This window comes from Sturnus vulgaris, chromosome 1 (assembly GCF_052056855.1).
Source record: "Sturnus vulgaris isolate bStuVul1 chromosome 1, bStuVul1.hap1, whole genome shotgun sequence".
NCBI classification, from domain to species: domain Eukaryota; kingdom Metazoa; phylum Chordata; class Aves; order Passeriformes; family Sturnidae; genus Sturnus; species Sturnus vulgaris.
Window position 1 is genome coordinate 143,112,625 of NC_142243.1, and position 18,046 is coordinate 143,130,670.

General features: G+C 40.3%; 1 protein-coding gene across 1 annotated transcript; it reads right to left on the reverse strand.

Moving 5' to 3' along the window:
- Positions 1–891: 891 nt before the first annotated feature.
- Positions 892–17,225, reverse strand: TNFRSF11B (TNF receptor superfamily member 11b). Its single transcript, XM_014870102.2, has 5 exons — positions 16,891–17,225; positions 7,286–7,655; positions 3,635–3,829; positions 3,078–3,302; positions 892–2,040 (listed from the first exon to the last, which is right to left on the reverse strand). Exons 1-5 carry the CDS (start codon positions 16,918–16,920, stop codon positions 1,652–1,654), a joined length of 1,209 nt encoding a protein of 402 aa, XP_014725588.1. The 5' UTR covers positions 16,921–17,225; the 3' UTR covers positions 892–1,651.
- Between the last annotated feature and the right edge of the window lie 821 nt (positions 17,226–18,046).

Genomic DNA, 18,046 nt, shown 5'->3' on the forward strand with positions numbered 1-18,046 from the left:
AAAAAGTGATGTTTGAATTCAGTGAAAAATGCATCCCAAATATTTTAAATCAGTATCTCCTGTTTGTATTTGCTATATGGAGAGCAATTCTGATGAGCACCTATCGTATCAACTAGAATTCTCTTTCTCGTTCTTTGCTTAAGATCCTCTCATCTGTAATATTAGAATATTTGTCATACAAGGCTAAATGCTTATGGATTTCCCTTCCTTACACAAGGGAAAAGAATATGAAGAATATTCAAGCTCTGTTCATGTGGTTTAAAGAAAAAAACAGGAGTACAGTCTTTCTCTGAAGCTACCATAGCTTTGGCTTGCATTGTGAATGACCACTGGTCCTTAAAATTGTGAGCTTTTGATAATGACACTCATCCACTCTCTGTTCTGGTTTTATGGGGCTCAGGGCTTTGTAGGTGCCTCATTCTATAGCTGAGGGAAACGGTAAATGACTATTTTTTATGTGACCTCTCTGTGCTCCCTTCCTTTAAACACAGGGGCAATAAGTGAGGCTTTCCAAGCCTGTCAGGCCCATGCATCATCTTTCCTCCATGAAATTACAAGCTGTGGTTAGGGCAAAGGTTGTGAGCTCTCCAAGAATGTTACCAGGCCAAGAGCGGTGCTGGGCCAGATGTGTCTGTGGAGTTGTAATTGGTTGTATCACAACCACCTGGGCCTTTTAGACTGGAACCATTAAGACTTTTTTAGCTTCTTCTACATCTTTGCAGTGACCATGAATCCAGTGCTGGTCAATATTTACTTGGTTCACATATTAACTACTAGACCAGAGAGGGAGTAGCAGAGACCCAAGCCCAAGATAAAGTGCAAAAATCCACATAGTCTGACTTTGTAGTTAGTTCCTACTTTAGAGTCAAGAGTAAAACACCAGTCAAAAAGTAAATGGAAAAATTTAATTGCTTTATAAAATAAGATTATGAAATTCTATATAAAAATCCAGCTTCTTAAATACGGTACATTCACTTTCTCACAGAATATTTAAATATTCAGGTCACTTGAGCTATATTTTCACCATATTTGAGTTAAAATCATTGGATAAATTAAAACATCCTTACCAAAAGATACCACAACTTATACAAATAATACTAAGCAATAATACATTTTTAAAATACAAAATGTAAAGAAATTAATAACTCTTAGGGCATGCTACAAAATTTTGCCAGAAAAATATATGGAATCATTTTTGTTTAACTAGAAAATATACAGTGTGCTTTCCAATTCTCTTCCTAAAATTCGGTCTCATACAATTTCCATTTAACTTAATAAATATGTACAACAAAAAGGTTTATTCCTTGAAGAATATAAATAGCAAATACTGGAGTAGAACCTGGTCTGGCATTCCTTTCTCCTCTAGTGACTATAGTGGGACTTTTCGACTCTGAATGTGCAAAAATGCAGAATCAGCCTCTTAGTGTTACCATCGGGTTAATAGCTTTTACAAAAGTGATTTTTATTAAAGAAAAAAAAAACCAACAACAGCAAAAAACACCTTCAAAACCACGGCAGGAGACTTAGAACTATTCCAGTCAGGCATTTCTATAAATAGTAAATCAAAATGTGGTGAAATAATGTTCCAGTTTAATTACTGCTGGCAGTAATTAGGGAAAAATAGTCAGTGGAGAAAGAAATATATCTTGAGTTAGACACATCTTACTTTCACAGATTTCAGTTGGTTCCCTACCATTTCTAAAAAGAGTTTCTGGTATAATCTATACATTGTAAATCTGTGAAGAAACCTAATCACCTTCTTCAGGCTTTGGATGGTTCGTTTTGGAAAGTGGTACATTTTCAAGTGCTTCAGTCCATACATTAAACCTTTAATGGTGTCTTGGTCACCATTCTTTATTCTCCACAGATTGAGAAGCTTCAGAACTTGCTCTGTGGGTTGACATAGTTTCATTGTGCGCTCAACATCTTCTTTTCCCACTTTCTTTCCTGGTAAGCTTGCCATCAGCATGCTGAGATGTTCAAAGGTGAGGTTCAGGTGGCCAATGTGCTTTAAGACACTGCTTTCACAAAGGTCGATATCTATAGAAAGCAAAAAGAGAAGAGAGGTAAGTACAGCACATTACAACTTTACTGTAGCCTGCAAAAAACCTTCCAAAATACCAAGGTGAATTTGCTTTCCAAATTTCTTTGCTTCAAAGAATTCTCTCATCTTTGCTTTTTCGGGCCCATCTATCCTGTAAAATATTGTGTGTATGTGATAGACTCCTAGTATTTGGTTCCAGTGAATGAAAATTTAGCTCGTTCTCTTCAGAAATGCCTAGGCAAGCTTTGTTAAAAGAGTAATTTTGAATTTTGAAGTACTCTAGACACTTCACAGACTGACATAAGCATACATACTAAATAGAAGAGGGGTAAAAAATTCTGCAGCATTTTTCAAATCTATTCTGAGTGGACAAAATGTCATTCAAACGTAGTGGCTTTTGATGGTGGCTTACATGAAAAGAGTTGGCCTGACTGTTGTAAAAAACCTTAATACTGCAGCACTATTTCATCTTTGAAATGTATCTTGGCAGATTCAGCACAAACAAAGCAATGAATCTGTATGACAAAGAAGTACCAGAAGGAAAAAGAAGGGAAAGCCTGTTGATGTATTCCTCACTCCATGTGCTCCCACCCTGTGGATAAATATCCCAGTCCAAAATATCAAACTCTGCTTTGTCAAAGACAAATTGCACTCTCAGCTGCAGGGAACCAGCTCCCTCTAACCTTGATTGCTCAGATATTACAGTGGGAAACACTCCTCACCTGATCAAAATTCTTTGTATGTTGTGCAGTCTCAAAAGGGGACCTTGGTTATGGCACAACACACACTCCAAAATGGGCTACAAGTCTGCAAAGAATACAGTCCTTGACTGATCTGGAGAATTCCTGGAAGCAGGAATTCTGTTCCTGTTTTTCCTGGACTTCTCTATGCTTACTGCATCGATGTATTGCAGTGAAAGCCTGTAGGCCCTTTTCCAAGCACAACACATCCCAGGGGGTATTTGATCCAAGCAATTTTTTAAAATGCCATTTAGAAGGTTGTTTATAATGCACATGCTATCACAATAAGATACCTTGGATAATCTTCTTGACCATATCCTGTTCTTTGTTTTGCTGCTTCCATAGTTTCAAAAGCTGGAAGGTCTGCTCTTGAGGGCTGTGCCTTTGTTTAATCCTTTCAATATTTTCTGTGCTAACCTTTGTCCCAGGCAAGCTGTCTGCTAGTATGTTCAGCCAGTTAGGTGTGAGATGAGTAGGAACAGCAAACCTGAACATAGCCTCCTCACACAGGGTTACATCTGAAATGAGAAAGAGAAGATGTCAATTGTTCTGATCTCTTACCTTGCCTGTCTCAGAAAAAAAAAACCAAAAAACAACAAAACCAAGCAGCAAGAATGGTAAGAAAAAATGTTTAAAAAACAGACTAAGAAGTTGTCTTTATAGTGCTGTTTCTCTTTGTGCTTGTGTTATTTTTGGTCTGAGCCACAATGATTAAAATTCTACTATGGCCATCACCATAGCAGGCAAAGAGCTAACAAGCTAAGAACTTGTATCACAGATTTTGGTGAATTAATTTTAACGATAACTAAAGGTACGATTTCAGAGCACTCTTCCTTATTATGATACACACCGATTCCACATTTTTGAGGTGTCGTATCTGTATTTTCCTGACAGACGTTGTCACGAACCTCATTTCCTTTCAAAGCTATTTTGAAACCCAGGGCACTACAGTTTGTGTGCTTAACACAGGCTGCTTTGGATGAGGTTTCATTTGAGAAAAATCCCTCTGGACATCTCTCGCATACAGTGTCACTCTCAGGTGTACCTGTGGAAACAGGAAAACAATGCATCCAATTACATATAACCTCAACTGTGGAAAAAAATTTAAAAAGAATAGAGAAAACATGGAAAACATTCCTCTCTAAACTGTCATGCTTCTGGTTTTTTTATTACGGAATCACTTAGGAAAAAAAAGAAGCAGAAGATGCCTTAGGAGAATGATGTTCTTGCTGATGTAATACAGTAAATAGTTCTCTTAAATTTGCTTGTTACCAAGTTTAAAATCAGTGATTACTCATTAAATCAGTAATTAAGTAAAGTAATATCTTTAAAAGCTCGATTATTTGAGTATATTCAGACATTACACTATGTCTGATCTTCATCCTTCAACTACACAAATATTCTGTAATTAAGTGGCAAAAAAATGTGTTCTTAATTTCACTCTGCAATAACTGCCCAGGACCTGACTTGAATGGGTTACTTCAGTTCTAGATAAAAAATACAATCCACCTAAATATCAACTACAGACAACAATTTTGAAATTCTTTTCGGAGCTTGAATAGAGTGTTATTAAAAGCAAAGAAAGCAGTTTCCAATATAGAAACAAATAACAATCGTACATGTTTTGCTTGGTGATTTGTAATGCATAGTTTTACTTCAGAACTAAATATATGATACAACAACAGAATGACAACATATGGTTCTAGCACATTTACAAAGAGTAAGAAAACGAATCCATGAAATCTGAAGCTATGCAGTCTAACCACCAGTGGCAGGAAAGTAACAGCATCAATAACTGCTGTATATTCACTCCTAATTCATCCTTATTCATCCAACATTTAACAGGTGCCTGAAGTCTGGTATCTAATACTGCATTACTGAACATGAACTTAAGCACATGCTTAAAATTTATTTGAAAAAAATTGGAAACTATATTTGAATAAGAAAATATCTCCATCTAGTGCATTTTTAAAGTATTTACATATGGACGCCTATTTTAATGTTAGTTTTTTAATAAACTTCTATTTATTTTGGGAAATCCTTAGAGTAAAAGAGTATGCATCTCAAGTTTTCAATCAGCTGTGAAATCAAGAATAGTGTTTGCATACAACCTGACCTAGCACTTGATCAGACAACGAGTGAAAACAAAGGCGATTATAGTTGCCAGCGACTGTATGTGCCAACCCCCCTCTCAAATCCTGTGCTTTGTGCAGCCGCAGCATTGCTCTTGTGCGCTGCCTGCAGCTCTGGGCTGGACAAAGCTCCAGCCAGCACCTGCACCAGGCGGGCAGCAATCAGCTGTCCTGACACAGCTGCATTTTAGCAACTTTCCCTGCTACAGACAGCTGCTGTTGTGTCCTGGCTGCAAGGACGTGGAAGAAAGGAGTTTTCCTGCAAATAGTGCATCGTTCTGCTCAGAGCTTGCTGCATAATCTTTGCAGCACAAGGGAGGAATATACCGGGTAATCTATCAGTGTTCTCAGGACTGAGCATGAAATCACCCTCCAGCTCTGCCAGCTTCCTCACTGCTTAATTCTCCGCTCGTTTGGGGCACGAATTGCCGCTGTCTGCCCTCCTGCCACTCCCTCCAACTCTCCTGGAATCCCCCATTCTTCCCAGGGAAACGGCAGCCGCCAGCGAGGAGACAGAGCTGCCTCGCAGCAGTGCTGCTTTCCCAGCACAATGCTGCTATAAACCCTGCCTCGTACAGGGCTGGCCGTGGCAGAAAGGAACAAAGCCTGATCTGCACTCACAAAAAGGGACTACAAAAGCAAGGTGATATCCCAGTGTAATCACGAGCAACGGGCACTGGGGAAACAGATTTCTAAAGCTTCAAGCCTTAAATGAGACACTGGACCATGCCATCTCTCTGTGTGGGAGTGGAATCATATTTTTCTGCTCTTAGGTTTTATTTCACCTGAATTTGCATCATTGCAAAGTTCAAGGCTATCATATGGCAAAAAGCAGTAACACAGTGCAGTACGTGCTTACTAAACTCTTAGTTATTGCCTCACCTCAAAAACTGACTATTGACACAGGGGGATGCAATTATTTTTACAATGTTTTCATTCTTTTTTGAGGACTGCTTGAGTTTAGCTGCTGTAATCTGATGGTGTTTTGGAAACCAACTTTTCAAGATGTTACAAATTCCAACGTTTTATCTTCTTTAAAAGTTTGCTTCATTCTGAACTGAAAGATTGAAATTTGTCTGTTTCACCATGCTCGTAGGGATGCAGAGGCTGGTTGCTCAGACAATTTATACTTTGTTCACCTCCCAAAGTCTTTCTGAGGACTTTGTTACTGGCCCTTTTTGACTTGCTGCCGAGATACAGTGGAACCTCATTAACCCAGGTCCCTGGGTATAATAGTTTAGGTTAATGAAAGTTTACAATATGGAAATGTGGTAGCTGCCAGTGGAAATGCTTAACAGTGGAAGGGCATTGGAGTAAAGCTTCATCAACCAATTACTCAAGGACTAGTGAGCACTACAGCAGCGATATTTCTCCTTACATCAAAGTTGCTCTCCAGTGAGAGGTTCATAACCCAGAAAAGGACTCCCAGTCTTGGCATTCAGATCAGCTCTAAAATGTACAGGCCAGCCCTAGTATTTCTCACTGCAGGTACATCATTCCTAGCGAAATCATTCTGTAGTCTGTTTGCCTGCAGGTGTCTGAGACACTTTGATTTTCTGCATTTCCTTCCTCAGTGCTCTTCTCCCAGCAGTTATCAAGCTCTGGTACAATGACAGTTTACAATCCTTTCAGGTTGTGTTAAATGCTGGAGCTAAACTGGGCCATGGCATTTGCCAAACAATAAATGATCTATTTTGTTTTGAGGGAAGAACGAATTATTGGTTTAACAATTTATGTTGTCTTAAATGAAGAATACACTCCACTGAAAAGTGCTGCTTTGCTCTATATCCCCACCAGACTTTCTGCACTATGCCAGCCTGCTTGACAAAGAAATGGTTGTTTGTCTGATAGTAGTAAAAGTTTCCCCAAGAATTCCACTTAGGATGCTGATAATTAATTATTTCTACATATTGCAGTGATGCTAGAGCTATATTAATGTTGTTATAATTATATACTTGGTGTGAAACATGTAGTGCTCCTGGTGTTTGTCAAGATATACAGTTATTTGAAACAGCAGATTTCAAAATGAAAAACATTATTATTTATCACACGCACAAATACTACATTCCAGATAATGTTCCTTTAAAAGAGGCAATCCATCATGTTTCTCATTAGAGTGCAATTTGCTACATTTGCTACTGCCATTAAGTTATATGTTACAGCAGGAGCAGGGTATTCCACTGAGGAACCTTCCTTTGGCTATAGTCCAAAAGATGCAGATTACAACATTTTCAATTGGCTTTAGAATTTACTGTCCTGCAATTTCATCTGGACAAGCCTTTTTCCTAATCTTGTAATTGCCACGAGTCGTGGACGTGCGGCAGAGCTCTGATTACGCCTGTGCGTATGGAGGGAGGAGCGGGACCCACCTGCCTGGGCAACACCGAAGCCGGGCGGACACTCCGTGTGCCTCAAGCAGAACTCGAGCTCCAGGTACCTGCCCGGGACGCACTCGCAGACGCGGTTCTGCGTCCTGGAGCACTCCTGCCTGACGAGCTGCAGCTCCTTGCAGACGGTGCTGCAGTAGTGGCACTCCTCGTTGCTGTTCCACTCCTCGGCGTAGTACTGAGCCGGGCACGGGGCGCACTGCGTCGGGCTGCTGGCGCTGCAGTGCTGCTTCACGTAGCTGCCGGGAGGACACTGCTCACACAGCAGCTGCCGAGATGTTCCTGGGTCGTAGTGGAGATACTTGGGGGGAGAGTCATCCTGGATGGTCCACTTGACATAAATGTCCAAGAGCTAGCAACAGGAAAATAAAACATCACTTCCTTTTAGTTCCAGGGAGCACCATGATCACCAGGAAACCTACACTTTAATGAGTTTATGAATCTACTCATGTCACTATCTTCAAACAAATATTTGCATTAGAAATTTCCGAGATACTGAGCAGCTTCCAGACTCTCCCATGTCTATTTTAGAATGGGAAAGTTCTAGGATCTGATCTAGCAAATCTTCCTGACCTAAATGATTCCTTCCATAGATGTAGATCCTATTCTTCTCCAATTTACACCATTTTAATATGGGCAATGACCTTTTACTGCCTGGCACCAGAGAATTTGTCCAATGCACAGCAAAGGTGGGATTTATGCACCTTTGTGTTCTTAAGTATTGAGTACTTCAGATGCAAAAGAAATTGTGCCTGAGCATATGAATATGACCAGTGTACTGCACCATCACCATACCACCTTTAAACCAAGCTTTAAACACTCTTTCTCTTACACTATTTTCTACCAGAAATTAATGGCTAGAACAACAGGGGTTACTTTTTAATGTCTTCCATTTAATTTTGCACTGATATGCAGAAGCTCCTGGGATACAGTATGGCAGCTACATCAAAGGTGAAGACACAGCTTGAGACAGAGATAAGGAATGACACAGGTTGTGAAGGACACATTAAGGACTGAATTGCATGACCTGGAAGAGACCAGGGCAATGCTTTCATTTCCTACCTAAAACTACAGGCTCACAGCTGTGGTGAGAAGCTGGTTTAGTACCAGCACATGCCATGACAGCTACATTCCTCCTGCTTCCTGTCACAATCTGCTTTGCTAGTCTGATTGGAGACCTAGTAATCCGAGACACCCTGCCCTGCTGCAGAGATAACCTCCTTGTTTTGGCCTTATAATTGAAAATTGGTTCAGTGATTCCACCAGTCTACCACAAAAATAACTCTCGAGAACCACCCTGATCCCCACAGGGTCTGCCAACAGCTCTCTCTCCTCACTGATAACCCAGCTCTGTCCCAACAGTGCATGCATGGCTGCATGTGCCACTTCTCTTCCAAAACTTGTACATTTTATAAAGATGAAGTAAACTGGATCTGACTTTTTTTTCTGTGTATCCAATAAAATTATAGATCTAACTGACTTGTCTTTGTTGCTATTTTAAGCCCTGTCAGCTAATACAGTTGCCCATTCAATTCCAAAAATGTATTTCCTCTTTTCCAATGTCCCCAAAGTATAAGTGGAATTAACCTTTTCTTTTTCCTTGAGATGCTTCATTTAACAGCCTCACTTCTGCCACATCATAGCACTTCTAAAGCCATAGTCTTATTAAGTTTGAAAAGGACAATTTAAAACTTCACCTGCATTAACACAATTCACAGTAAACAACATGGGATATGAGATGCTTAACTTAGGAACTCTGACTGCTTAAGCAAAAACTCTTAAATGCATTCTCCTGTTGCATGTATATGAGTCCACTTTTCATACAGCTACACTACAGGAATGAAATGCAGATAGTATGGATACTCCCTACAGCCTCTTGTAGCTACCATTGACTCAATCTCATAACTGATTTCTAGATGTGGAGATCTCACTTTTCTTGTGGTCTCAATGCACAATACCTTTCATTGTGAGAAATTCCTTATTAGTCTTTGAAGTTTGATGAACAACTCCATTTTCCTTAAATGACTGGATCTGTTTCATGTGATCTATTTAACAAAGAGGGTGCAGCACATTTTTTGAGAGTGAGTGGCTTTACATTGAGGAAAAATGCCCCCACCCTTGGTAAATCTACAGCTATGACTCTAGTAATAAGGAAGTCCTGGTAATCTCATTAATTGTTCATGTGAACAGTAAAGTTTTCTTCTATGGTTTTAATTCAGTAATAGATAATACAGCATCCCAGTGTCCAAAACTTGCATAGACACAAGCTTTCCCTTCACAGAACAGATCTGACTACAACATGTGGCACAGGTGCTACAAAGACTAGCATCAACCCACACTTCATGCAGATGTCTGTGAAAATCCAAGACAATTCCCAACAGAGGTGAAAATCTGACACTGAAAATTATTAGGGACAGCAACCAGTCATATGGGCATCATGTCCTCGTGGAGAAACACCAGTATTCCTGCTCTGCAGTGCACAGCTCCCCACAAATCTGGAGCTGGCACTGCAGTAGAATCTGCTCCTCTCGTTTGTGCCTCTGCCCTTGGTGACACAGTTTCACATAATGAACAGATAGGTGAATAATTTCATAACTTAACTCTACTCCTCAACATGCAGGAGCAAGAATAACAAGATTTTATCTATTTTCCTTACTCAACTATTTACACTGGAAACCATGTATGAGACAAGTAAAGAGTTTTGCTGCAGGGGATGATTCAGCATTAAAAGTAATTAGATTTCAGTATCAGGGTATGAAGGCATAGGGGTTTGTAGGGAAAAATGGAGCCACTTGCTTCCTGAAGAACCCACAGCTGTGGGAAACAAGCCAATAAAAATTGAAAATATTTCAACACAGTTTGAGAGGAATTGATTTTTAAAATTGAGCAAAACAATACTGGAACCATATGTGTGTGAGACATAAAGAGTTTTGTCCTTGGAAGAACCAATAACTATAGACTAATAATGGCAACTAGAATATTATTAATCTAAATGAGCATAACCAAACCCCGTAATAATAGGATTAATAAATCAGCATGACAAAAAGAACAGTCCTCCCAGTTGATTTTTTTCATCATGCTTTTAAAAGAAAAGCACATCACACTTGTTTCCCTTTTTTTTTCCCAGAAATATACATTACGTAGCTGCAGTAATCCATTGATCAGTGGCTGAGCCAACATGGATGCAGGATTCAACTATTTTATTTAGTTAAATATTATGACAAAAAGATTATTCAGTCAAACTAAAGATATAAATGCAATGAATATCTCAGAATTTTACCAGAGCATTTTATACATAATGTTCAACACAGAGCTAGATTACTATTACTACTGTTTGACTACTATGAGCCTTTCAGCACAACGAGCTGTGCAACTCACTGCCATGGGACACTGCAAGCAGTCGAGTTCAAAATGTTCCCAGACATAGTCATGGATGAAAATAATAAAGGACTATTAAACATAAACATCACCTTTTGATCAAGAAATCCCAAATCAAAAATTGAAATCACAAAAATAGTGATCTTTTTCTGTCCTTTTCTTCCATCTCTTCTATGCACCAGATATCAACCACTGCCATAGACAGCATATGGGTCTTTTTAGGGCATTTTTTTCTGGATTTTTTTTGACCAAACATAGCCATTAGTATGTTGCTAAGTACATTTCTGGACCTCAATCCCCCAATACCACATTTCATAAGACTACTGTAGGTTACTTGGTAATACTTAAGAAAAAAGATCTGCAAAATTGTCTTCTATGCAGGCTGAAAACACACAGGACACATGAGTATTCTGAATATTGATATGCAACCTGAAAATCAGAAGTTATCTTTAAACCTACATCAAGACCCAAAGTAAAGTCAATCTATTTTTCAGATATTTTGCAAGAATTCAGTAGTAATGGTGGAAGATAATGAAATGGACTTTTCACTAAGTTTACTGCAGCAACTTGGCACAAACAGAATGGAAAGACTCTTGTCCCTCAGTTCACAGAGTGAGCTGGAGGGGAACATCATTAAATTGTCCTTTCCTAGCCTAACACACACTGAGTTTGTGCTTACATTAGGAATTTGCATCACCTGTTACAGCAGATTTGCAGAGCAAAACAGATGGTGCCGAGCACCTGACATCCACATTATGTATTATTCTGAGGGGATATTTTGGACTGACTTCAATCTGCTCTCATGGACAAGCGTGCATTAGTGGTTACAGTGCATCTGGTGTGTCTCTGGGATCCATCTCTAGATTTACTTTCATCAGTTCAGTTTACTTTGGTAAATCCACTCTGTGCACTCCAGGGCTGCTCTGATGTGGAAACTAAAATACAGTAAATAAGGATGATCAGGAGACGCCCTTCAAAAGAATATTCCTAAAACAGATTAAAATGGTATTTAAATGCATTTTATGTCATTCCTGACATTTCCTCTCTTAAACTATGCTATGACCAACTTGACAGCAGTTTCTTAGCTAAACAAAACCTCTGATTGGTCTGAATGTCCATATTTAAAGGTGGTCTACATACTAAGCACCTGAATGTCCTCTACAAGAAACAGGACTATTTGAGCACAGGAAAGTGCCACGATCAGAACTTAATAGGTCTGAGCAGTGATCTCCCCAGAAGCTTCAGAGAAAGCAAGATTTCTTCCATACTCATGCTGGCACTGGCCTGTTGTGCTCTTGCTGGAAAAGATGTCATGTGCTAATTTGAAAGAAGGAAGAAATTACAAGTCTGGCTTCAGTCTACTGGAATCAGAACTAGGGACAATGAGTATGTTCATCCTATAACCTTTAAGAAACCAAAGCTGGCATCCATCAGTGCTGCACATGACCAAATGAATGGATTTGTCATTCAGAAGGTTTTGTAAAATTCTGTTTATCCTTGTTTAGGAAAGGTTAATTCACTAGGAAGCAGTACAGAGAAGGTTTAGAAGGAAATGGAGAGCTTCTTGGAGAGGATCTGGCCTTTTTCAATAGCTTGGAAAGTCACAAGAGAAGCTATGGATTCAGTAAAGACAGACAGTGAACTCAGAAAGAAGAACTTTCTTCATTAAAGGATAATGCTGGCAAATGAAAAAGGGACTCTCTTGTCAGTGGAAGATTAGGAACAACCTTTCACTGAGAAGCAGGTGTAAGAAACCCATGTGTCATAAATATAGCTCTCAATGCCCTTCTGAAAGCAAATATGACATTTGGTTTCCTGGAAGAGATGGCAAATGGACTGAAGTGATCCAGGCAGTTTCAGTTTTAAACCCTCAGCCAATTGTTCATATGCCAGGACTAAGGGAAGAAAATAATGCTCTGTATCTTTTTCATCTCGGCAAATTAATTGTTAGTGTGATTCACTTGCAAACAGTTTTTCTAGGGTTAATGAAATGCAAGGCCAAATTTAAAAAAAACTTCCCAAAGCTCAGGGATTTTTTTGTTCTATGAGTATGAAATGCTATCAATAACAAAATTGTTACAGCAAAAGAAAACCAAAACAAAACCTAATATCATTAACTACATCTGACAATCTATTGGGTGAAACTGAGTTCTAGTGTCATGGGCTCACTTCTAAAAAGAACTCAATCTTCCTCCATCTCCCTGGGGAAAATCCCCACTCTCAGGATGGCTGTCTCAGTGTGAGGAATTGGGATGAACTGTAAGTGTTGAAATATAAGTCTAGTGTAAGTCAGTGTGACGCAAGTAAATACTGAGAACTTCTTCAAGATGAATTACCCAAGGTTAGATAGCATTTCTTTCATTGTGTCACTCAGCACATTAGGCCTGAAGCTATATTTCTCCATCCCATCCTTATGTCAGCATATGCAATGCTAACAAAAAAGGCCTGTGCAGTTTGATTCGTTAGAAGATGCTTTTGAAAGAGAAATAATGTGATAGTAAAATTTCATTTCAGATCTTGGGCATAAAAAAATACACACCCTTTTCTTTCATCTTTAAATGTAAGGCAAAGAACTGCTTGATTTCTCTTGTTGAATTAAAATGAACTAGAAGACAAAGCACATGAAGTAAAAATCCTTCAAGCATCATCCCTTTAAATGACTGCTTTATGGCAGAAAAGAGAGTGGCTTTTCAGCATATGAAAATATTATTATATAGCTTGGCTTTGTGGTTTTGGGTTGTAGACCAAAGGAGAATGTTTAATTTGCTGAGAAAGATAAATCTGTTTCTGTTTTGCATTCCACAAGTATTCCAAAGCATATTTTCTTGTGTGATAAATAATCGTTCAAGACATCTGTCAGATTGCTCCCAGTGTTTGCATTGGGTTCAAAGTAAAACCTCACAACTCTCCTACCTTGCCTCCTACACAAAGTATTTGGACAAAGCAAAGGCAGGAGGCCTTCACATATCCTCAGCCCTTAGGCAGAATTCCTCACTGAAATCATGCACAGGCCCAGAGAAATCCTACTGGCAAAATACAGCACTGGATGATATTATCAAGGTCGTCCTCATCAATAACTTAGATCCAGTATTTGACAATGCCATGCTAGATCAGATCCACATCCAACTACTGAAAATTACCATAGTGAAATACTTGTCAACCTGGGAGGAATTACTCTCATCTTGCTTTCATCTTTCTCATCTTGCTGTTCTGGAGGCCCATGCAATCACCAGATTTAACCTCTTTGGGCCAGCAGCTCTGCAGCACTGCTGACCCCAGGGCTGCTGCAGGCTCAAGAGAGCACTGCCCGGACAAAGGAGCTTTCTGCAGACCACAGCCAGGTGCCAGGTACACAATGAAATCTAACATGGAGTCATCTTCACTGGTTTGAGTTCAGCTGATAAAGCTCTTCCATTATTCTACCCACTGCTTCATTGTAATCCACTCACTTTGGACATAACAGGACCAACTTTTGTTTGGAAGACACTGTAAAGTGGAGGCTGTTGTTTTACATAAGGAGTTCAACTGGTGACTTTGCTGAGTGATCCGTATTCAAAACTGAGGCTATGAAACACTGTCTTCGATTCTCTGTCCATAAAGCAATGTCAAAAAGTCAAGTCTTGTAGAGACTTCTTGAGGCACCATGAGTTGACATTCACAAAGCAATTTAGGGGTCTTAACTATTGTTTAATTTTCAGTGGTAGGAAAAGGAAATTCAGCTGAAGAGCAGTTTTAGATCTTATCAAAGAAGTGCTAAATTGAAAGTCTTCGTTTATATGAGTTACATTTGCCTTGAAACTTGTAGGGCGAAAAAGCAGGGAAAATTAGCTAGATACTCTCCAAAATATGTCTTACATTTTTGGAATGTTATTCATCAGACTGACAGCAAGATTTAGAGCTAACCTAAACCTGGGGTGTTCCCACTGTAACTACAGTCTGCCTTTGCACTGACAAAATTACTAACAGCTGACTGCTAGCTGGAAAATGTATGTCCAGTACTATGTGCAAACAGGTGTTTTTACAGAAGGAACAAAATTAAGTTTTCCATGAGATTTGAACAGTGGGTGTTGCTTCAATTGTGACAATATCTTTTTAAAATTCTTCTGGTAACCTTAGTGTTTTATTTTTAACCAAGACACATGCAGACAGACAGAAAGAAAGTCAGACAGAAAGATAACTCCTACCCTCATGGGCTGCAAAGCCACTGCTGCCTACACACAGCAAACCCAACAGGCAGGCCAGAAAAAGAATGTCACATGTGCCCAGAGGTCCAAAATAGAGAAAGGTCAAGTATAAGGGTCAAGATAGTTACGTGAGTGACAAGTAATGAGATTCAGCTCTGGGGAATTTCTTTCCATTCAGTCCAATTTCATAATGTTTGTAAGCAGCTTTAGTGTTCCAAGCAACCAACACAAACATCAGTGCACCACCACAGCAGTGTAACCTTTCTGAAACCTTAGCAAAGAGGCGAAGGCTCAAAGTACATCATGCCCCAGAAGTCTTTTTAGATACAATGTCTCCAAACTCAGTTCCAAGGTATGTGGGCTAAACACAGAATTTTGAACTACAGTTGTGCCTCCTAAAAGGGTTGTTATAAAACACATACTAAAGGTACTTTTCTGAGTACTGGCACATCTGACAGTACTTAAACTTCACTAATTTTACTTAAATGCCACAGTAATTTTAAATGAATTGAATAATAATAATAATAGTAATAATAATAATAATGCAGTTGAATTATGATCTCTTTGGTATGTACTGTCACCAATGTATTTCCACTCCAAGATTCATCTGCCAGAGGATTATGCTGAACTTCACCAAATGTTATTACTTTGTAGGAGAATACAAACAGGCACATTGCATTTAATCAAAATCAAAATCCTGATATGATAATTTTATGACAGCCACAGATAAGAAGTCAGGTTAATAACCAGATATTGCTGAAATTTCCAGATTAACTTCCTGTGATTTCATATTGACAAAGCAGGCACAACATCAGACATGGGATGAAAAAGTTGTCCTGCATTTCAATCTGCTGACCACAAGCCTGACAAATTTTGCTTCCCTTGCACCATTAATTACTTTGGGTTTGTTTCTCAAAAAGCTCTTTCAGAAAGTTGCACAGAGAGTAATAAACACGCATTACTCATCAGATCCTGGAAATCTCGTTGCATTTATAAAAAGCTTTCAGAATAAATGGATCTCAGTTCTAATGCTCTGCCACAACATTAATGCCGTTGTACTCACCAAAACAACCCAGAAGCAAGTTACTGTGCTGGCAAAAGCAAAAGCCTGCTATGAATATTATTTTTTAATGTTTTTCTTTGAAAGTTTCCTTATGCAAAAGATGAAGAGCCTCCAAATAGATGTTATACAGGATCTGTCTGTAGGCAGGTTTTAATTAAACTGAACTCATATACAATTCTATATGACTAAACTTATTAAATAACATTTTGAAAGATTTATTGCACTGCTAACATCTCTAAATTTGCATCTGGAAGTATCTTACTAAATCATTAAGTAAACAAAATCTTATTAAAGGAAGGGCTTATACTAGATTTAATAACCCAACTTCTTCTGTAATAGCTACTGGCACAGCTACTAATTCATCACTTTCTTGCATATGAAGCTGAATTTTCTAAGCCAAGACAAGAACCACACACTTGTGGGGTTTTTTTTGTGGAGTTCACAGTGGTTTTCCTGGTTAAGAAAGCCAGCGCAGTACCTGAGATACCAAGAGTGTCACTGCAGCAGAGATTAGAGGCAGGCAGGGAGGAAGCTTTTGTAAATCAGAAACAAATATTCCAGCCTACAGCTTCTAAATTTATTACTCGATAAAGGGTTTTGCTTCAGACCAGTATGATGAGGCCTTTCAAAAGTAGGGAGGAAGTTAGGAAGGAAAAAAAAGGGCAAAATAAAAGCAAATCATGCCACTACCTTGAGAATGGGATGAAAATCCCTGCTGTCTCCCTGGAGCTGGACGTGTCCATCACATTCCAAACTCACCAGGAAAGTTTGGAGAGTTGAAACAAAAAGGGTTTACCAAGAAAACGGAAAGAAGACAAAGCAACCCACAAAGAAACAAACAACTCCCCCAAAAACCCCAAACCCAAAACAAAAGCCCAGAAGAAAAGCCGTGTGTCTCTCCAGCCTGATGTCTGAAGCTGCAGTGCATCCCAGAGCCCATCTACCTCAGCGAAGGGACTCACCACAAGCGTGCAGCACAGGAACTTGTTCATTGTGGTCGGTGGAAGAAACCTCAGCGCGCTGGGAATCAGGCAGAGAGTCAGCGCCAGGCTCCAGCAGCTGCTTACATTCCCAACATTAAAGACACGATATATATATAGTCCCGGTGTAACAGGAAGCTTGGGCTCAGCTTTGATCACACATTCCCTGCCATGACCAAACTTTTCTCTCGCGCACTCCCCCTCACCTCCCCCCACCCCCCTCTTTTTTTTTTTTTTTTTAAGGAACCTGTAAAATTTGGTGACTTAATGGAACCCTTTGAGCGCCGTAACCACAGACTGGAAAAGGAGGGAGTGTCAGGGGCTGGCCAGGGGAGGGTTTAATTGCTCTGTCTGTCTGGCTGGCTGTGCCGCCCCGTGCTCCGCTCGGCAGCGGGGCCGAGGGGGAGACTCCGGGCCCTTGGCTCGGCTCCCCGGGGGCTCCCAGCAGCGAGGCTGGCTGGGAGCGAAGGCCAGGGCGGGGAAGCTCAGGAGAAGGAGGGTCCCCTTTGGCTGCCGTTCCCTGCTGGGGCAGGAATGCGGCGGACGGCGCCCGGCTCTGGCCGAGGCTGCGGGCCCCGCCGGCCTGCAGCAGCCTGAGGGGCTCGGCCGGGCCAGCGGCGACACGGGGCCCGTGCTGTGATTTCCCAGGCACAGTCGTGGCTTCAGCGTGCTCCTGCCCACAGGAGAAACCCCACTCAGGCGGCTCTTCTTCCTTACCCCCAGGTTTAAGTTAGAAAGGGGCATTTTTCGAAAACCATGAAGATCAAACCCTGCTGTTCATGTTTCCAGGGATTGCTCTGAGGGCTCCATGGAAGCCCCGGGGAACCTGAGTGTGCCAGATGTGGAGCAGAGGAAAGGCGCAGGGAAAGGATTTCTTTTCCCGACCTGCAGATAACTCTAAAGGATTGTTGGAGCCCGTGGGATCCTGGGGTAGAAGCCAAGCCTGATGTGCCTTCAGATTGCACAGATGGTTTTCTCTCCCTTTCCACAGGCCAGACTAAAACCTCAGCTCTGGATATACCAGCTCTTGAAGCATTTGAAACTGGGGCCCGTGTTGGCACTGGGCTGTGCAGTTTTACCCCTTTGAGTCACAAGGCTGAGCAGGATTGGCAAGAGTTAGGTGGGAAAAGCCTGCATA